Source organism: Myotis myotis, unplaced genomic scaffold (assembly GCF_014108235.1).
Source record: "Myotis myotis isolate mMyoMyo1 unplaced genomic scaffold, mMyoMyo1.p scaffold_m19_p_17, whole genome shotgun sequence".
Lineage (NCBI taxonomy): Eukaryota > Metazoa > Chordata > Mammalia > Chiroptera > Vespertilionidae > Myotis > Myotis myotis.
The window spans coordinates 1,482,008-1,502,203 of NW_023416321.1; the positions used below are offsets into that span (position 1 = coordinate 1,482,008).

The window sequence follows — 20,196 nt, forward strand, 5'->3', positions numbered from 1 at the left end:
TTTCACCACAATTTAAAAGCCGGCGTGGCTCAGGGGTTGAGCATTGACCTACGAACCAGGAGGTCACAGTTCCATTCCAGGTCAGGGCACATGCCCAGGTTGCAGGCTTGATCCCTCCCTCTTCCTTCCTCTCTGAAATCAATAAAAAATAGATTTATAAATAAATACAAATTAAAACAAGGTGAAGACCAAGTTCTCCAACGTGAGGGGCAGGGCAGTATGGCCCACAGGCACGGCAGCGGCTCCTCACACCTCCTGCCCGTGGCAGCTGAGAGGTGCCCCTGCCCGTGGCGGCTGAGCAGTGCCCGTGGCGGCTGAGGGGTGCCCCTGCCCGTGGCGGCTGAGCGGTGCCCGTGGCGACTGAGCGGTGCCCGTGGCAGCTGAGGGGTGCCCCTGCCCGTGGCGGCTGAGAGGTGCCCCTGCCCGTGGCGGCTGAGCAGTGCCCGTGGCGGCTGAGCGGTGCCCGTGGCGGCTGAGCGGTGCCCGTGGCGGCTGAGGGGTGCCCCTGTCCGCTGAGCGGTGCCCGTGGCGGCTGAGGGGTGCCCCTGCCCGTGGCGACTGAGCGGTGCCCGTGGCGGCTGAGGGGTGCCCCTGCGCCCACAGGTCTTGTCCATGAAGAAGGAGCTGAACCCGGTGGAGCTGGACTTCCTCCTGCGATTCCCGTTCAAGGCCGGGCTGGTGTCGCCCGTGGACTTCCTGCAGAACCAGGGCTGGGGCGGCATCAAGGTGAGCGGTCGGACATGAACACGTGCTCGCTGTTCCCTGGCCCTGCCCGTGTCCCCGCACGCCGCCAGCCTGGTCTCGGGCGCGTCCAGGGGGCCCCGCCTTGGCTCTCCCGCCTCGTTTCCAGGAAAAGCAAAGCGTCAGGTCCCTCCTCACGTGCTGTCCATGCTCCGGGTCTCAGGTCTCTCCGAAACCACCTGAGGGAGGCCATCCCTGGGGTGAGACAGGCGCCCTGGTCCAGATCCCCCCCGAGAAGCCGCCCGAGTCGCGTCCCGACCCGAGGCCCCTCCGGGGCCCCCGCTGCGTCCGGCTGCCCGTGGCTCATGGCCTGAGCGGCCGGCAGGGCCCGGAGCCCGGCTCCCACGGCGTCTGCCCGCAGGCCCTCTCGGACATGGACGAGTTCAAAAACCTGGACAACGACATCGAAGGGTCCGCCAAGCGCTGGAAGAAGCTGGTGGAGTCGGAGGCGCCCGAGAAGGAGATCTTCCCCAAGGAGTGGAAGAACAAGTCGTCGCTGCAGAAGCTGTGCATGGTGCGCTGCATGCGGCCCGACCGCATGACGTACGCCGTCAAGTGAGCGCCCGGCGTGGGCGGCTGCGCGCTGGTCCTGGGGCCGGGGAGGTGGCCCCGAGGCCTTGAGCGTCGGCCGGTGTTGGGGTCCTCCCCGTCGGCGGGCGGGACCCTGGGCCTCAGCTCACCTGAGCGAGGAGGGTGCCCAGGGTTATGATGAGGGGCAGGCGCCACCCCGTGAGCTCTGAGGTTAAAGGCAAGAGGCGCGGGGGGGCATGACCTCCGTGGCCCAGAGGAGCCCCTGCGGGTGTCGTGGGGAGGAGAGCAAGGCTCGGCGTCGGCACCGGGACCGTCCCGAGGTGGCCACCTCTAGGGCCATCTCGGCGCCCTTGCAGAGAACGTTCTAATTTCCCAAGCGATTCCTGTGGACTCGAGCCCCCTCCCCACCCCACCCCCACCCCCCGAGGGCCTGCCATTCATTTCTCGGGGTGAGGGAGCCGGGGCGCCCAGAGCAGACACAGCCAGGGCGGGAGCACCCACACCCTCCCTGCCCGAGGGAAGCAGGCCGCTCTGCTAGAGCCGCCAGGAGACCGCCTCCGGCCCCGCTGACGGCCGCCTCCCCCAGGAACTTCGTGGAGGAGAAGATGGGCAGCAAGTTCGTGGAGGGCCGGAGCGTCGAGTTCTCCAAGTCCTACGAGGAGAGCAGCCCCTCCACCCCCATCTTCTTCATCCTCTCCCCGGGGGTCGACCCCCTGAAGGACGTGGAAGCCCTGGGTGAGTGCGGCCGGCGACCGTGCCTGTCACCGAGGCGTGACCCCTGCCACCTGCCGGGTGGTTATTGCGTGTCAGAAACACGGAGAGTGGCCAGCGCTGGAATGAGAGACCGTGTGGCTGCTGTGTGAGACAGTGTGGCGGTTCCTTGGGGAGATGCACACAGAACTACACGTGACCCACAGAACTACACGTGACCCACAGAACTACACGTGACCCACAGAACTACACGTGACCCATAGAACTACACGTGACCCACAGAACTACACATGACCCATAGAACTACACGTGACCCACAGAACTACACGTGACCCATAGAATTACACGTGACCCACAGAACTACACATGACCCATAGAACTACACGTGACCCACAGAACTACACGTGACCGAGCAATTCCATGCCAGGCACAGACCCCAAAGGAACTGCGAGGTGCTCAGACGAGCGCTTTACACAGGTGCTCACTCCCAGCAGCCAAAAGGCAGATGCACCCGAACGCCCCCGCCACGGGAAGGCATGGCCACGGGAAGGCATGGCCACGGGAAGGCATGGCCACGGGAAGGCATGGCCACGGTGTGGGTGCTGCTCGCGGTGGAATATCACTCGGCCAAGAAACAGCGGTGGAGCGGGACCTGCCCCGCGGTGAACCTTGGGACACGGTGCCGAGGGGAAGCAGCAGGGGCCCCGTGTTGCGTGATTCCCTTTATCCGACACATCCAGGGCCGGCCGATCCAGACAGCAAGCAGATGGGGGGCTGCAGGGGAAGAAGGGGTGAGGAGGGGCGTGACTGTCTAACAGGTGGGTTTGCTCCTGGGCGGATGAGAATGTTCTGGAACCAGAGAGGGTGCACAGCGCTGGGCATGTGTTGGAGTCGTACATGTTAAGATGGTGTGTAAAACGGTAACTTCGCATGACGTGTGTTTACAATAAAAACGAGTGGGGGAGCAGGAGGAGCTCCCAGCCGTGGGTCCTGAGCCGCCCCCGTGTCACCCGATCGCCCCCACGCGTTAAGCGTTTGCTGGTCTCCCCTTCAGGGAAGAAGCTGGGGTTCACCATCGACAATGGGAAGCTCCACAACGTGTCGCTGGGGCAGGGGCAGGAGGTGGTGGCTGAGCACGCCCTGGACGTGGCTGCGGAGATGGGGCACTGGGTCATCCTGCAGGTGTGGAGCCGCCTCGGGGTGCGGGCACCCCCCCGGGGGGCCTGGGGCCCGAGAGACAGCAGGTGGTGGGGTTCACAGTCACAGGCAGGCGGGTGGCGCCCACACCGGGTTCGGCTCTGCCCGGGCCAGTGGGTGGCTGAGGCGTCAGGGGCTCAGGGGACAGCGGGACCCTTCAGGGGTGAGGCACGGGCTTCAGGCCTGAGACCCGAAGGAGATCCTCCTCAGAACACGAAACACTAGTGACCAAGCGCCCTCCTCCCCCAAGGAGGCTGCGCGTCATGTCCTGGGGGAACCCCAGCTCACACACCCCGAACCCCAGCACGCCCTGCCCTGTCCTGGGCCCTGCAGCCTCCCAGCCCCCCCATTCCGCCGTCCCCCCCGCGCTGCCCGACTCCCATGAACCCCAGTGAGGCTGACTCGACCCATAGGGCCTGGCCTGCTCACTTTTGCTGTTGTTAATCCTCAGCCGAGATATTGTTTCCATTGATTTTTAGAGAGAGTGGGAGGGAGGGGGAGAAACAGAGAGAAACCCCAATGAAGAGAGACATCGGCTGGTTGCCTCCTGCTCACGCCCTGACCAGGCTGGGGATCGAGTCTGCAACCGAGATACGTGCCCTTGACCGGAATCGAACCTGCAACCCTCAGTTCGAGGGCCAATGCTCTAACCACTGAACAACTGGCCGGGGCATGGCCGAGCGCCCTGTCCTTGTGGGCCCGGAGCAGGGAGGAGAGTGCGGGCGCTAACACGGGTCTTGGCCGCAGAACATCCACCTGGTGGCCCGGTGGCTGAGCACCCTGGACAAGAAGCTGGAGCGGTACAGCACCGGCAGCCACGAGGACTACCGCGTGTTCATCAGCGCCGAGCCCGCCCCCAGCCCCGACTCCCACATCATCCCCCAGGGCATCCTGGAGAACGCCATCAAGATCACCAACGAGCCGCCCACGGGCATGCACGCCAACCTGCACAAGGCCCTGGACCTCTTCACCCAGGTGGGCGCTTCCTCCTGTGCCCGTGCCCAACCCAGGCCCGTCCCCGTCTGAGCCGCCGGGGACCCAGAGCACACGGAGTCGGGGACCCAGAGCACACGGAGTCGGGGACCCAGAGCACGTGCAGACGGGGACCCAGAGCACACGGAGTCGGGGACCCAGAGCACACGGAGTCGGGGACCCAGAGCACGTGCAGACGGGGACCCAGAGCACGCGCAGACGGGGACCCAGAGCACATGCAGTCGGGGACCCAGAGCACATGCAGTCGGGGACCCAGAGCACGTGCAGTCGGGGACCCAGAGCACACGGAGTCGGGGACCCAGAGCACACGGAGTCGGGGACCCAGAGCACGTGCAGACGGGGACCCAGAGCACACGGAGTCGGGGACCCAGAGCACACGGAGTCGGGGACCCAGAGCACGTGCAGACGGGGACCCAGAGCACACGGAGTCGGGGACCCAGAGCACACGGAGTCGGGGACCCAGAGCACACGCAGTCGGGGACCCAGAGCACACGGAGTCGGGGACCCAGAGCACACGCAGTCGGGGACCCAGAGCACACGCAGTCGGGGACCCAGAGCACACGGAGTCGGGGACCCAGAGCACACGCAGTCGGGGACCCAGAGCACACGGAGTCGCGGACCCAGAGCACACGGAGTCGGGGACCCAGAACACACGGAGTCGCTGGGCCTGCAGAGGCCAGACTTGAGCTCTGAGGATGCTCCACTCTGCTGCTCTCCATCCACACCACGACCAACACACACGCACACACATGCATGATCACACACGCGTGCATACACTCATGTACACTCCTGTAGGCATGCACTCGCACACACCCCTGCACAAGCACCTGTGCACGCACATGCAGAGACACGCTCACACACACACCTCGCACTGCAGTCACCGTATTCCTAAAAGGACAGCCTGACATGGCGGGTACGCCCCCTGCAGGACACCCTGGAGATGTGCACCAAGGAGATGGAGTTCAAGTGCATCCTGTTTGCCCTCTGCTACTTCCACGCCGTGGTGGCTGAGAGGCGCAAGTTTGGGGCCCAGGGCTGGAACAGGTCGTACCCCTTCAACAACGGGGACCTCACCATCTCCATCAACGTGCTGTACAACTACCTGGAGGCCAATCCCAAGGTAAGGGGGCCTGGTGGCGGCTCAGCCCCCGCCCGCCCTCCTCCTCTTCTTGGTCTGAGTCACAGCTGGGCCGATCTGACTCTAAGGTCGCCTCGAGCCCGCCCCCCTGAGGCAATGACGGGCAGGCGGTCCTTGGCCGCCGCCCACAGGTGTCAGCCTCTGCTTGCTGCCACGCTCCCCGGGGTCAGGTGTCCGGCACCCGAGCAGGGATCCCCCCAGAAACCCCAGCCCCTTTGGGTGGCCTGAGCCGGCGTGGGCAAGGATGGAGACGGTGCCCAGGTGGAGCGGGAGGGAGCGGACGCTGCCCGTAGGAACCCGAGTGTGTGGTCAGCCGCACAGCAGGGAGGACGGCACAAAGCCAGACGCCTCCGGGCACGGCCTGGCCCTGAGGGCCCAGCAGGCCCATCTGCAGACCGGGAGCCTCCCGTGGCCTGAGGCGTGACCCCAGGGGGGGACCGAGCCGGCAGCGAGTGGCCTGTCCCCCATGGGCGGCCCAGCGGCCTGTGTAGAGACCGGACACCACCCACCTCGCTTGGCCGACTCCCAGGAGGCCTGGCGCTCACCCTGCACCTGCCATCGGGGCCCAGGGAGGAGGCAGAGGCCATCCCCTCCTCGCTCGGCTCCTAAGAGGAGGGGCAGTAAGAGCAGCTCTCGGCTTCGGGTAAGGGGGCGACGCGGGCGGGCAGAGCCGCATCGTCAGAGGGTGCTGGTGCCAGGCGCCTGGGGTGAAGCCCAGCTCTGCTGCGCTGGCTGGACCCCACGCCCTGAGCCTGGGGACAACCCCCAGGCCTCCCAGCATTAGGGGCTCAGTGAGGAAAGGGGAGGTGCCCTATTGTAAGAAGCTGTGCAGGTGGGTGGGGAGGGCGGGGAGCCTCAGGCGAGGGCAGGGAGCCTCCCCGGGCGGCCTGTCGGGGCTGACCTCTGATGACCTATGATGTCAGACAGCCCTGTGGCCCTGGAGAGAACCCCACACCCCGGCCCAGGCAGCCACCACACGCCACCAGCCCAGGCAGCTGGAATGTTGTTTGGTTCCCTGGGGGAGGCGGGACGGCCCGGGCAGAGGTCACTTCCTGCGGCCCCACGCGGTGGCCCCACGGCTGCAGACACTCGGAGGGGGGGCCCGGGGGGCCCGGGCGGCCGCGTGTGCAGTGGGTCAGACAGGGTGCTGGCGCCCCGTGACCTGAGACGGGATCGGGGTGCACACACCGAACCGCCGCACGGGAGACGCGAGAGACTGTCCGTGTCACTTTCTCGTGTGGGAGGAAGCATCCTGCTAGTCACGCACCCCCCCTCCCCCGCACATACGCGCCAGGGCGGTGGGGGAGGAGGGGGTAAGGGCAGGCGCCGGCCAAGCTCCAGGGAGGCACCAAGTGACGGAGCTGACAACGTGGCCCTGTCCCTCGGCCCGCGGTCCTCCCGGGGAGGCCTGGCGACGCGTCCCACAGGCACGCGGGCATTCCATCCGGGAATTCCATCGGCAGGTGCGGGTGGCCGCCCCGCCCGGGGGGAGGGGAAGGACCGTCCCAGGCGTCCCGGGGGAGGGGAGCGCGGAGGCGGAGGGGCAAATGCGTGAAATGCAGAAGCTGCCGCTCAGCACACACCCACGGTGACCCCGCGACCATTAGGGAACATTCAGTCCGACCGCAGGCACGCGAGGCCACATCAGAACGACTGGCCAGCAGGATCAGAGCCTGACTGGTCAGCGCGCTCTTCCTCGGGACGTGACCGGCCGGGACTGGGTGAGCTGGCCACCGACACGGACGCCCACTCGCCCTCAGGAGGCCGGTGCTCAGGGACACGCTGCGTGCGTGCAAGGCGGTGGCGGGCGGGCGCCGTGAGGCCCCACGCCCCGCGGCCCAGCACGTGGCGGCCGCCAGCCCCCCAGGGCAGTGCGCCCAGCGGGTCGGAAAGGAGCTAAAACGCACCCTGGATTGCAAAAGCTTGAGGCAAACGGAACGGAGCGCCAGGCAGGACGCACAGGGCACCTCAGTGGGGCCCGAGGGAGGACCCCCGGAGACCCGAGGATGGACGTCACGGCCACAAAGATGCCCGGGGCCGAGTCAAAGCCCACCCGGGCAGAACGAGACCGCTCTGCTCCGTGGACGCGGAGGGAAGGGCCGCCGGGCCCACAATGTCCCCGAGTGTGGGCTATCGAGGAAGAGCGGGAGCAGGGCGAGTGGGGCCAGCGGGGGGCTGGACGGGTGAGGGCCCCGGCAAAGTCACAAAGTGCAGGGAGAAGGCTGTAGGCAGAGGCCCAGGGCTGCTCCCACCGGAGACAGACACGCAGAAGGGGGTGGGGTGCGGGGAGACGAGCCTGCGGGCATTGGGCGAGAAAGGGCTACTGTGCGGGGAGCTGGCCTGTCACCCACACAGACAGGGGCAGCGCCCCTCACTGCGGCCTCCTCCCCAGGTGCCTTGGGACGACCTCCGCTACCTGTTTGGGGAGATCATGTACGGCGGACACATCACGGACGACTGGGACCGCCGGCTGTGCAAGACCTACCTGGTGGAGTACATCCGGGCCGAGATGCTGGAGGGTGAGATCCAGCTGGCCCCCGGCTTCCAGATCCCCCCCAACCTGGACTACAAGGTGAGGAGGCTTCCCGGGGGACCGCGGGGACGGGTCAGTGCGTCCTGGCCAACTGCCTGGTGAGAGCCTCACGTCATGGAAGGAATGTCAGGAACTGATCCAGAGCAGGAACCAGATGGGGGACTGGGGGCGAGGAAGCACCCGGGAGGGGGCTAGGGCAGCAGTGGGGTGCACAGAGGGTGGGATGTGGGCAGAACATTCTGGTAAGAAGGTCCTTGCTGACCCCACCCCACCCCCGTCTCAGGGTTACCACGAATATATCAACGAGAACCTGCCCCCCGAGAGCCCCTACCTGTACGGCCTGCACCCCAACGCGGAGATCGGCTTCCTGACGGTCACCTCGGAGAAGCTGTTCCGCACGGTCCTGGAGATGCAGCCCAAAGAGACGGACTCAGGCGCCGGCACGGGGGTGTCCCGCGAGGAGAAGGTGGGGGCCTGACGTGCAACCCACCCAGTGACAGTGAAGGGCAGTGTCCGGAGCCCGGGCTCACCAAGTGCACCCCGATTGGCAAAAGCCCCTCAGAACCTGTTAGCAACCACACAACCCCCGACCCTCGGTGACCCCACAGGGGAGGATGCAGGTGCCTGGCTGAAGGTACCAGAAGCTCCCCTGACACAGCCACAGGCCTTGCCAACAGGCCGCGACACCCTCCCCCGTCATGTGTGCTACTGTGCTCTGGCCACGCCATGTGCCTTTGCTCCCGGATTCAGGGCTGGGAACGTGGGCACGGGGCGGGGGGGGCGGGGGGGGACAGGCTCCGGCCCCGAGACCTGACGCGGGCGGCGGGGCAGGCGCGGTGACACCCGCGGGCTGACTCCCAGGTGAAGGCCGTGCTGGACGAGATCCTGGAGAAGATCCCGGAGTCATTCAACATGGCCGAGATCATGGCGAAGGCGGCAGAGAAGACGCCCTACGTGGTGGTGGCCTTCCAGGAGTGCGAGCGCATGAACACCCTGACCAACGAGATGCGCCGCTCGCTCAAGGAGCTCAACTTGGGGCTGAAGGTAAAGGGCAGATGGGTCAGCTGGGCCCGGACGTGACACGGGAACCGGGCTGGCCCCCCAGGCTGACTCACCACCTCAACTGCAAAGAACCACCTACCCCAGGCCACGGGGCGCCTCGGGCCCCTGGCGCGGGCCCCCGAATTCCCTGGTCGGAGCTGTGGGCAACCAGAACCGGCCCTGGAGGGCATCCTGACTGTTCCCAGCAGGAGGCATGGCGTGGCCCCCACGGGCATCTGCAGAAGCACCCGGTGGCCCACACCCCGTGGGAAACCACGTTCCCACGACACAAGTGGGTGGGGCTCTCCCGCCTTGGCGAGAGCAAGGCCCACGACTGGCCGGGTCTGCGTTGCACCGCGTGGTCCAGCCTGGGCCCCCAGCGCCCATCCGTCTGTCCGTCCCTCAGGGGGAACTGACCATCACGACAGACATGGAAGATCTGTCCACGGCGCTATTTTACGACACGGTGCCCGAAACGTGGATGGCCCGGGCCTACCCGTCCATGATGGGCCTGGCAGCCTGGTACACGGACCTGGTGCTCCGCATCAGGGTGAGGATGGGGTCCCTGGCCTCAGGGCACCCCCCTGTTCCCAGAGCCCGTGGGAGCACGCTGCAAGGGGGTGTGTTCTGAGGCCTGCAGGCCCGCGGGCCTGGCCTTCGTCAGAGCAGGGTCGGGAGGGTGTGCCCATGCCCACAGACGCCGACAACGCAGGCCCTTCCTCCCGGGGAAGGAGAACAGCTGCCTCCTGGGCATGGAGGGAGCTCCCGCCACCGCGGCTCAGGGACGGAAGCAAGGCCTCTGCTGGGTCCCCAATTCTCCCTTCGTGGCCCTACTGTCCCCATCCCTCAGACGGGGCGACAAGAGAGCGGTGGCACAGGGGGCAGCGGCTGTACCATCTGCCGTGAGGCCCTGGCGCTCGGCTGAGACCCCTCTCCTCGCAGGAGCTGGAGGCCTGGACCACGGACTTCGCCCTGCCCACCACCGTGTGGCTGGCCGGCTTCTTCAACCCCCAGTCCTTCCTCACGGCCATCATGCAGTCCATGGCCAGGAAGAACGAGTGGCCGCTGGACAAGATGTGCCTCTCGGTGGAGGTGACCAAGAAGAACCGAGAGGACGTGACCGCGCCCCCCCGAGAGGGCTCCTACGTGTATGGACTCTTCATGGAAGGTAGGCGCCGTCCGGCCCAGAGCCCAGCGCCCGCCGACCACGGGCCATGCGCCTATGGGGGGTTCGCGGAGCTGGCTGGACAGTGACGGGGCCCAGGGACAGGCCGAGACAGGGGTCCAAGGGGACAGAAACAGGCACAAGAGGCAAACGCAGGCCCGCCCTCACCCTGAGCGCCAGTCTGGGGAGGGGCTCCGCCCTTCCAGGCCTGGAAGCAGGGCCCAGGGCAAGTGCATCTGACAGGTGAGCCACAGCCCCTGTGCTCCCCCCGCCCACACCCCCCCACCCTCTGCTGCCCGGCACAGGTTTCAAGGGAAGGGGGCCTGGCTGTCCACCTCCTGGGAGCCTGGCGCCAGCTGCCCGAGGGGCCAAGAATGGGCAGGAGGGGAGACCGCCGGGTCAGCCCATCTGCCACACGCAGGCCTGCCCCCCGGCAGGTGGCATCTCCCCTCCCCTCCCTGGGGGCCGGGCCCGTTCCCACACCACAGACCAGCTCAGCAGCCATCTCCACGTTTATTTTGGGATCACAGATGGGAAGATAAACATCACTGAACAGGGAGGAAACACCAGCGGCCTGGATGGAGGCAGCAGTTGCAGGCGGATGCGGGGCGGGGGCGAGGGCGGGGGCGGGCGGGCAGAGCAATGGCCGCCTGTGGAAGCAGCTCCAGAACATCCCGTGTGAACGGGTGGAGCGCGGCGGCGAGCTGGGCCCGGTGCCCCGTGGGGTGCGGGCGGTCACACAAGCCCCGACGTGTCCCACTCACGACTCCATCTTCAGCGATTCCTGTGCCCCTGCCCCGGCCCAGGCCTGTGCGCTGGGGCGGAGCCAGCCAAGCGGCTCTCCCTCCGGCCCTCCCGGGCTCACGGCCGCACTGCCCCGCAGGCGCTCGCTGGGACACGCAGACCGGGGTCATCGCCGAGGCGCGGCTGAAGGAGCTGACGCCGGCCATGCCCGTCATCTTCATCAAGGCCATCCCTGTGGACCGCATGGAGACCAAGAACATCTATGAGTGTCCCGTGTACAAAACACGCATGCGCGGCCCCACCTACGTCTGGACCTTCAACCTGAAGACCAAAGAGAAGGCGTCCAAGTGGGTGCTGGCAGCCGTGGCGCTGCTCCTGCAGGTCTAGCCACTCCCCGGCCAGGCCTGACCGTCATCGCCCTGGGACTAGCATGGACTTACAGGAACTGAGGGCTGCTGTCTGTCAACACGGTCAGGGCCCGTGAACGCGTGCGCACCTGACCAGCCGGACGGCGAGGGGGGGAGGGGTGTTGCATTAAAACCACTGAGTTACTGAGCTGTGCCTGCCTGTCCCCTGGGCCGGCCGTCAGCTCCACGCTGGTGACCACAGGGCCTGGCCCATGGCACAGGCGTGGACACAGGGCTGGAGTCCCAGCAGCCAGGGCAAGTGTCCCAGGCTGACTTCCCAGGAGGGCCAGTCAGTTAAGTTCTTCCCACCGGCAGCTGGGAGGGAGGGTCAGGACCAGCGGCCGTGCCCCTCAACCAGGTGCTAGGTGCCGATGGCCCAGTGAGGGGACAGGTGTGCCCCGTACACAGGAGCGGCCACCTCCAGCCCCCGAAGCATCATCCACCCCTTCTCCGGGGGAGGACTCTCTCGGCTATGGCGATGCCCCTCCACACGCAGGTGCCATCTCCACGCAGCTGAAGTGCGTCCCCACCAACTGCCCACGTCCACACGGGCTGAGCATGGACTCGGTCGGGACCAGCTTAGCCGTGTGTGCTGGGAGCTCACAGGCTTCCACACAGAACCCCACACTGGGCAGCAATTCCGTCTTCCTCATCTCTGTCCCGTCCTGCACGCCTGGTATCTGCCCCACAGCCTAACTCAAAGCCGGGGGCCCGGAGGGGCCGGGAAGAGGGGAGAGAAAATCACCCCTCAGCCCTCCCTCCTGGGCCCAGAGGGTGGGCTGCAGCCAGGAAGGCAGGAGTCCAGGCCAAGGAGCCCAGGTGCCCAGCAACCACCTCTGCTGGCCAGGAGGGGTCACTGCGGTCCTTCCGTCCAGGCGCGAGGGACAGGAGATGAAGGCCAGTGGCCACCAGGCCCTCCTGTCAACCCCCAATAACCACCCCACGGGGAGGTTTCCCAAGTCTGCCTTCGGGGCCTGAAACTGTGCTCATTCCCACTACACACTGGGGGCTGCCTGCATTCTCTCCAAACTTCCCCGTGGGATCGTCGGTGACAGGAGAGCAGGACGGGTAAACCTGCCTGCGTCTCAGCACTTGGCCCTGCGCCTGGCTGAGGGGAGCCGGGGAGCCAGGGGGCCGGGGCTGAGGTCGGGAGGCAGCCGGGGCCATCCTGGAGGTGATTAGCAGAGACGGAGAGGCGCGGGGAGGACAGGCGCAGGGAGGACAGGCCATGGGGAGGACAGGCGCGGGGAGGACAGGCCGCGGCGGGGAGGACAGGCGCGGGGAGGACAGGCCGCGGGGAGGACAGGGCGCGGGGAGGACAGGCCATGGGGAGGACAGGCCGCGGGGAGGACAGGCGCGGGGAGGACAGGCCGCGGGGAGGACAGGGCGTGGGGAGGACAGGGCGCGGGGAGGACAGGCGAGCGCGGGGAGGACAGGCGAGCGCGGGGAGGACAGAGGAGCGCGGGGAGGACAGGCGAGCGCGGGGAGGACAGGCCATGGGGAGGACAGGCGCGGGGAGGACAGGCCATGGGGAGGACAGGCGCGGGGAGGACAGGCCATGGGGAGGACAGGGCGTGGGGAGGACAGGCGCGGGGAGGACAGGCCATGGGGAGGACAGGCGCGGGGAGGACAGGCCATGGGGAGGACAGGCGCGGGGAGGACAGGCCATGGGGAGGACAGGCGCGGGGAGGACAGGCCATGGGGAGGACAGGCCATGGGGAGGACAGGCCATGGGGAGGACAGGCGCGGGGAGGACAGGCCATGGGGAGGACAGGCGCGGGGAGGACAGGCCATGGGGAGGACAGGGCGTGGGGAGGACAGGCGCGGGGAGGACAGGCCATGGGAGGACAGGCGCGGGGAGGACAGGCCATGGGGAGGACAGGCGCGGGGAGGACAGGCCATGGGGAGGACAGGGTGTGGGGAGGACAGGCGCGGGGAGGACAGGCCATGGGGAGGACAGGCCGCGGGGAGGACAGGCGCGGGGAGGACAGGCCGCGGGGAGGACAGGGCGTGGGGAGGACAGGCCATGGGGAGGACAGGCCATGGGGAGGACAGGCGCGGGGAGGACAGGCCATGGGGAGGACAGGGCGTGGGGAGGACAGGCGCGGGGAGGACAGGCCGCGGGGAGGACAGGCGCGGGGAGGACAGGCCATGGGGAGGACAGGGCGTGGGGAGGACAGGCCATGGGGAGGACAGGGCGCGGGGAGGACAGGCCATGGGAGGACAGGGCGTGGGGAGGACAGGCCATGGGGAGGACAGGCGCGGGGAGGACAGGCCATGGGGAGGACAGGCGCGGGGAGGACAGGCCATGGGGAGGACAGGGCGTGGGGAGGACAGGCGCGGGGAGGACAGGCCGCGGGGAGGACAGGCGCGGGGAGGACAGGCCATGGGGAGGACAGGCGCGGGGAGGACAGGCCATGGGGAGGACAGGGCGCGGGGAGGACAGGCGCGGGGAAGACAGGCCATGGGTAGGACAGGCCATGGGGAGGACAGGCCGCGGGGAGGACAGGCGCGGGGAGGACAGGCGCGGGGAAGACAGGCCATGGGTAGGACAGGCCATGGGGAGGACAGGCCGCGGGGAGGACAGGCGCGGGGAGGACAGGCCATGGGGAGGACAGGCGTGGGGAGGACAGGCCATGGGGAGGACAGGCGTGGGTAGGACAGGCCGCGGGGAGGACAGGCGCGGGGAGGACAGGCCATGGGGAGGACAGGCGCGGGGAGTACTGGCCATGGGGAGGACAGGCACGGGGAGGACAGGGCGTGGGGAGGACAGGGCGCGGGGAGTACTGGCCATGGGGAGGACAGGCGTGGGTAGGACAGGCGCGGGGAGTACTGGCCATGGGGAGGACAGGCGCGGGGAGGACTGGCCATGGGGAGGACAGGCGTGGGGAGGACTGGCCGCGGGGGGCGGACAGGCGCGGGGGGGGAAGACAGGCGCGGGGGGGACAGGCGGGGTGGCCGTGGGAGCCCGTGACTGCTCTGGTCCCACAGAACCTGCAGGAATGTGAGCGCTGTTTACCAAAAGCCTCTCTCCGAGCAGACACAACCCGGGCAGCATTCTTTGGGCTTCTCTGGTCTGATGGGCCCTCAGGACAAGTGAGTAACTAGTTGGAAGCAAACAGCTGACTGAGGTGCAGTGGCCCCGGGCAGTGGCTGCCTCCCAGCCTCAGCCCTCAGGCGGCAGGGCTCTGGGCACGCAGATGCCCTCGGTCTACCACCAGCCGCCCAGCACTGGAGCCCCCGGGGCCTGTGGAGGGGACGTCAGAGCCGCCAGAACCGCCAGAGCCACCAGTCCCTGGGAGGGAGCCGTGACACCGGCCAGGCTACGTGCAGGGACAGAACCCACTTTGTCCCGTCCCTGCCCCCGGTCTGCAGTCTGTGCCCGAAGATGCGGGGGGAGTGGCAGGGCTTTTATAAATGCCCAGGACACGGAGAAGGGGACACGGAAATGCTGCGAGTGAGCCCAGTAAAAAGTTTCAGGTGAAACATTAAGGAACCCACAGATTGGAAGAGACTCAGAGGCCACGTCCCCAGTCACAGGGCGCGGACCTCAGTCAGAGGCAGCAAAAGACCGAACTGAGATAGAAACACTGACAAGGCGACTGGGACTGCGAACACCTCTGGCATCTGATGGCACCGAGGAGTTCCTGCGGACGTTTCAACCAGGCACAACGTGGTCTAATGGTCGGGGTGGGGGTTGAGGGTTTATATTCTAGGGGGACCCAGGGGAACCCTCGCTGTAAACACAGCTCCAGGCTAAAAACGCCGGCCACAGCCCTCACTCATCTCCGACTCCCCTCACTCTCCCTCCCCCACAAGCCAAAGGCCCAAAGTTCCCGCCCCAACCCGGTGTGGCCTGGACCGGTGGGCCAGCTGGGGTGAGAACAGAGGACGGTCCCTCCCTCTAGTGGCAGCCGCACCCTGCCCGGCCCCCTGGCGCCTGGACAAGTCCCCCGCTGCGGGTCCTGTCACCAGCTGCCGCGGAGAACACCGCGCCTCTGCAGGCACATGGCACAGCAGTGCCAGGGAGACGGGCACAGCCCCGAGGTCTGGCTCCCATGATCTTGCCTGGCGGTCTCGTCCGGTGAGCCACGGCTGCATGGCGGCAAGCCGGACCTCCCCAAGCAGAGGGCACCCTCCCCCACTCCTCCTGCCTCTGACCCACGTGCGGCTCCGAGCAGGGAACACAGAACCACCCGTGACGCTGACCCCGCACGGCCGGGCCTGGACTCGGTGGAGGCACCCGACAGAGGGGACGGGCTCATTCAGCAGCGGGCGCCGCACACGCTGTGCCCGTCCACGCCCCGAGACACTCGTATGTGACCAGCGAGCTGACCCGCTGGGGCCGAGGGACCACCTGCCCCCAGCGACCCAGCGCTGTGCGGGGGGGGGGGCGCGCGGCACCGGAGGCATCACCTGTGTCCTCAGAAGAAGTTCTTGATCAGCGGGGTCACCATCTTCACCCACAGCTTCACCTGCCGACCGGGCTGCTGGAAGGTGGCGGGCGACACCACGCTCGAGCGCAGGTAGAGCTGCGCCTGCTCCTGAGGACGAGCACAGGGTCAGGGTCCCGCGGGCGGCCAGCCCGCCCCCCAAAGCTTCCTTAGAAAAGCCAAGCCGCGCTTCTAAACGTGACCCACATGAGGTGGAGCAGGCGCGTCAGAGGGAGAGCCAGCTGGAGAGAACAGCCCCTCTGCCCTCGCTCCCAAGTGCTGCCCTCTGAGGAGGACGTTCTAACGGAGACACTTCTCTCGTTGGCAAAGGCTTGTGGCGCCGCTGGAACACGGGGCAGCCTCACTGCACACGGCAGCCCGGGCTCGGCCCCACAGAGGAAGGGCCAGCGTCTCCAGCTTTTCTCAACTTTTCCCATGAACGGTTATCACGTTCAGACTTAAACCCAGTTAAACGCTTTTCTAAGCCCAGTCACTAACTGCACTCGGTCAGTGAAGGAGGGAGGGTTTCCTGTTCGCTTTCGCAGGGACTGGGGCCCCTCTCTGGACCCCCAGCCCCTTGGCTGTCAGCTGCCCCAGCCACACTCCCGCGGAGACCCAGCAGCCACGGCCATGAAGGTGCCCGTGCACTGGGGGACCAGCAGCACCAGGGGAAACACTGGGGGCGGAGGGCTCCCGGGGGCGGAGCAAAGGCGCGTCCCTGGCCAGCTCCTGACCCTGCGGAGGCGAGGCCACCGTGCCGGGGAGCACCGCAGACCCGGCCCCCGCTTCCCTGCCAGGGCTGGGGGGACCCCTGCGCCTGGGTCCACACGGCCCCCCACCCGGACGGCCTTTCCTGGCCCAGCGCGAGCCCCGGGTCCTGGCGGCTGCTGCGAGGGCCCCAGCACTGACTGAGGGCCTGACGGACAGGCAGCGTCCGTCTCGAGGGGCTGGTCTGAGAGGTCCCCACAGACTGGCTCAGCCTCTGCTTCAATGAATGTGCAGCCAAGAACTCAATTAAATTAGCAGAAGCCTCAGACTCCACGCAGGAGGAGAAGGAAGTCAGCTGACGGGTCCCAAGGCTGTTCTGGGGTCACGATGGGTAAACCACGTTCTCCGAACAAAACCAGGAAGCTTTCTGCTTTGTTGCCGGTGCTCAGCGAAGGGAGGGACTTCGGGCTCTGACACAATGTCTCCCCACGGTGCCCAGCGTGACCCCGGGCCTTCCCTCCCACGAAGCTCCGTGCACCTGGGCGCAGGCCGCAGCGGGTTTCAGGGACTTTCTGGGCTGTGCTGAGGCCGGTGGCTGGGCAGTCCCGGGCCTCCCCGGGGGCGGCCGCAGTCCCAAGACACAGACACAGGCGGAATTCTCTAGAAACACGCTTCTGCATGCCAGTGTGCCTGAGGACGGAGGAGCCTCCGCGGGGTGGGCTGCCACCCCCACAGTCCACAGCCCCGGGGAGTCAGGTTTGGAAAGAAACAGAAGCTGTCCCAATCATGTCCCTTGGGACAGCAGCTCCCAACCACAACCGCCAGCATTTCTCGAGAACTAGGATGTGGGCTCCGTCCCCTTCCTCAGGAAGTGGGGTGCGGAGCCAGTCCCAGGACCCAGGGCCAAGCCTGGGGGTCGTGCTCCCCCAACCAGCTTGGACCACGGAGACCTTGTCCTGGCCCAAGGCCAAGCTCACACGCACGACTCCGCTGTCTGGGGCTGGACCTCCCGGGTCAAGGCTCCTATGGAGGCCGGCTCTGCACAGGGAGGCAGAAGTCCAGGCCAGTCACCCCGAAAGCGGCACCAGCCGCCCCCGCCGGGCCCGCGGCAGAAACCTGCTGAGCTGAGCAGATTCTGGGGCTCACCCGGACCACGGCCGCTGCCACTTCCTCTCGCCCTTTGCGGAGCCTTCCCGGCACCGAGGTCCCCGGATTGCAGGGCAGATCCCAGGGACGCGGCCGGGCCACTTCCTCCGCAACAAAGGCTCCCACAGTTTCGCAACGGCAATTCCCAAACCGAGAATAAAAGCTTCCGAGACCAGCGAGCTCTGGGCGGCCACCGCGGTGCTGTCTGCGCCACACTCAGGCGACGCTGGAAAGGCCTCAGATGCGCGAGTACCGCCAGGTCTCTGACGCAGGGCCGGTGCTCGGTTCCCGAAAGTCTGCCTGCACTGTCCCCGCTGACGGCACACACGTCGGTGAAGGCACTAGGTCTCCCAGGAACTCTGCTCTCCCCCCGACACCGAAACACCTGCCGCCACAGGGAGGGCAGGGCCCTGTGCAAGCACCGCCCCTTTCTACGGGGCAGGCAGCTCCCTGGTCCTGCTGTGCCCACCTCCAGACCCTGCACGCCTGCCACAAGGAGCCCAGCTCCGGCCTGGCACACCTCCAGGCCCGCAATCCCCAACCAAGCCAAGCCAGACCACCACCCAGGGAAACCACCTGAAATAAACAGAGTCCAAACCGTCGGTGCAAAGACTGACCCAGGGCACACAGATGTGTGAACGGGATATCAGCCCCGTGAGCACCCCCCCCACCCCGCACCGCACCCCCATCTCTGCGGACAGCCTCCTGTCTCCGGCCTCTCCGGCTCCCCTTGCAGATGCTGCTCCCTGCCAGCCCCTCCGCCTGGGGCACCCTCCTCTTGCCTCTCCCTCCCCACTCTCTGGGAAGGACTTTTCCTGAGATGATGGGGTGCTGCCTAAGCTCCTCCCAAACGGGCCAGGACCCGAGCAAGCCTGGCTCCTCCCCTCGCACCCGTCCAGGGGCCCGCGTTCCTAGGAGGGGTTGGGGAGAACCTAGTCTCTCCCTCCAGGAAGCAGCCGAGGAGAGCTGGCCGCTGGGCGCACCCCCACCACTGCCTGGCGAGGGCTCCTCACTGCTCAGTGCCCTCAAGCGACCAGCACCCCCTCCCCGGGGAAACCCCACCTGCAGACCCACCTGGTGCAGCTGCTGCTGCAGGGCCTGGCTCTCCGTCACGATGGCGATCTGGGCCTCCAGGTCCCGGTGCACCGACCTGTACCCAAAATTAGGAGAGCCAATCAAGGTGAGGCAGGGCAGGCCGCTGCCGGCCAGGTACAGCCAGAGGCCTGCGGGAAGAGGAAAGGTGCACAGTGAGCACAGCGGCTCCGCCTCCCTGCTCCCTGAGAGCAGCAGCCCCCGGGCCCTGGGCCTGCTCCCCTGGGATCCCCTGGGCCTGCTCTCCACCAGGTCCCAGGAGCTGCCAGCAGGTGCAGGCACCTCAGATCCGTGGCGGCCTGGCGCCCCCCCCCCAGGTGGCTCCCCGGGACGTCCTTGTTCTCCTGCCGCACTGCACCCTGGGCCCCTCTTGCCACGCCTGACAGGTGGGTTCTTAGAGGTAACCTGGCGGTGCAGGGCTCCCCTCCTCCCAGCTGCCTCCTTACGCCCCTGCCCCCCTCGGCCCCTCCTCTGCCAACATGACCTTTTCAAAGGGTCCCAGCCGAGCAAGACTGTCACGAGCGAGCAGCATGAAACACACACCGAGCTCCTAAAATAGCAGCCATTTCCTAATTCTCACTCAGGGCAAGAGCACTTCCAAGAACATCTTGGGAAAGAGATGACGACGGTGCTTCCTGTAAAGGGCTTGACCCTCCACACGCACACGCACACGCACGCAGGGTCCACATCAAAGCCGCCTGCTGCCCATGTGATCGCTCCATCAACGGCCCACCCACTAGACCACCGCCTTGCCTTGTCAAGAGACCACAAGGTGGCCAGGCTGGCCCTGGACCCTGCTCCAGATGGCCTGGGGGCCCAAGGAAAATGCCGGCTTGTCCTCCGCACAGACAGCAGGCTCAGAGCCCTGTTCCGCCATCACTGTCCTGACCCTTCCGATGCCAAGAGCAGCCCCTAAACCAGTGATGCGCTCAGTGCTGCCTGTCGCCAGCTCCCGGCTGCTCAGAGGCACAGGAGAGGGAAAGGGAGCGGGAGGGGGAGGCTGCCACCCACACAGGTGACACGGCTACGGCCAATGTGGCTCACCCACCTGCCTCCAACCAAGACTCCTGCGCCACAGGGTGCGGGGGCAGGGGGGGAGGGCTGCGGGGGGACGTACGGCTACAGGGCCTGGTCCTAGGGCCCTTGTATTTGTAAAATCTGCACGAACACGGACGGCTTCCTTGCAAGGCAACCTAGGGCTCGGCCCTCACGGCAGGCGGCCCACCCCGATGGGCCCCCCACATGCACTTCTGCTTTGCCATCTGTTCTCATTAGCAACCCCCCCAAACAAGCTTTCTTAGACCCGATTTTCCTAACTGCCACCCCAAACAGATTTATCATCACGCGACACTGCGCACTGTGGGTCTGTGCTGCACAGCGAGGCCCCCGGGCAAGCACGGCACACCACGCTTCCCTCCTCGTCCTCTGGCCCGGCTGCACTGCAGGTGAGCCCTCAGGACCACAGAGGCACCCAGCTACCACCCCACTGGCCACCTCCAAACCCCCAGGTTCTAGTTTCACTGCCGACTTTCTCCCACAAAAGCTGATCGAGACCATAAACGGTGCGACGGGCGGCCTCGTGGTGAGCGCCCTGGAGCCTGGAGCGAGCCGCGCCC

The 20,196-nt window shown here is 67.0% G+C and overlaps 2 protein-coding genes across 3 annotated transcripts in view; one reads left to right on the top strand and one right to left on the bottom strand.

Moving 5' to 3' along the window:
* Positions 1 to 12,400, top strand: part of DNAH17 (dynein axonemal heavy chain 17) — a 69,319-nt gene extending 56,919 nt beyond the window's left edge. The window contains exons 69-80 of the mRNA XM_036338995.1: positions 604 to 726; positions 1,103 to 1,296; positions 1,859 to 2,007; positions 3,038 to 3,165; positions 3,928 to 4,155; positions 5,102 to 5,293; positions 7,704 to 7,883; positions 8,128 to 8,310; positions 8,706 to 8,888; positions 9,292 to 9,435; positions 9,828 to 10,053; positions 10,934 to 12,400. Coding sequence (XP_036194888.1) covers positions 604 to 726; positions 1,103 to 1,296; positions 1,859 to 2,007; positions 3,038 to 3,165; positions 3,928 to 4,155; positions 5,102 to 5,293; positions 7,704 to 7,883; positions 8,128 to 8,310; positions 8,706 to 8,888; positions 9,292 to 9,435; positions 9,828 to 10,053; positions 10,934 to 11,181 — 2,178 coding nt within the window. The 3' untranslated portion in view covers positions 11,182 to 12,400. The remainder of the gene's footprint in view (positions 1 to 603; positions 727 to 1,102; positions 1,297 to 1,858; positions 2,008 to 3,037; positions 3,166 to 3,927; positions 4,156 to 5,101; positions 5,294 to 7,703; positions 7,884 to 8,127; positions 8,311 to 8,705; positions 8,889 to 9,291; positions 9,436 to 9,827; positions 10,054 to 10,933) is intronic.
* PGS1 (phosphatidylglycerophosphate synthase 1) overlaps positions 10,545 to 20,196 on the bottom strand; it is a 28,054-nt gene continuing 18,402 nt past the window's right edge. Inside the window, exons 8-10 of one of the 2 annotated variants that reach the window (XM_036338993.1) lie at positions 18,563 to 18,711; positions 15,618 to 15,745; positions 10,545 to 11,026 (exon numbers count right to left, since the gene is read on the bottom strand). In XM_036338993.1, coding sequence (XP_036194886.1) covers positions 15,626 to 15,745; positions 18,563 to 18,711 — 269 coding nt within the window. In that variant the 3' untranslated portion in view covers positions 10,545 to 11,026; positions 15,618 to 15,625. Of the gene's footprint in view, positions 11,116 to 15,617; positions 15,746 to 18,562; positions 18,712 to 20,196 lie in introns of both variants that reach the window. The other variant, XM_036338994.1, reaches the window with a different exon arrangement.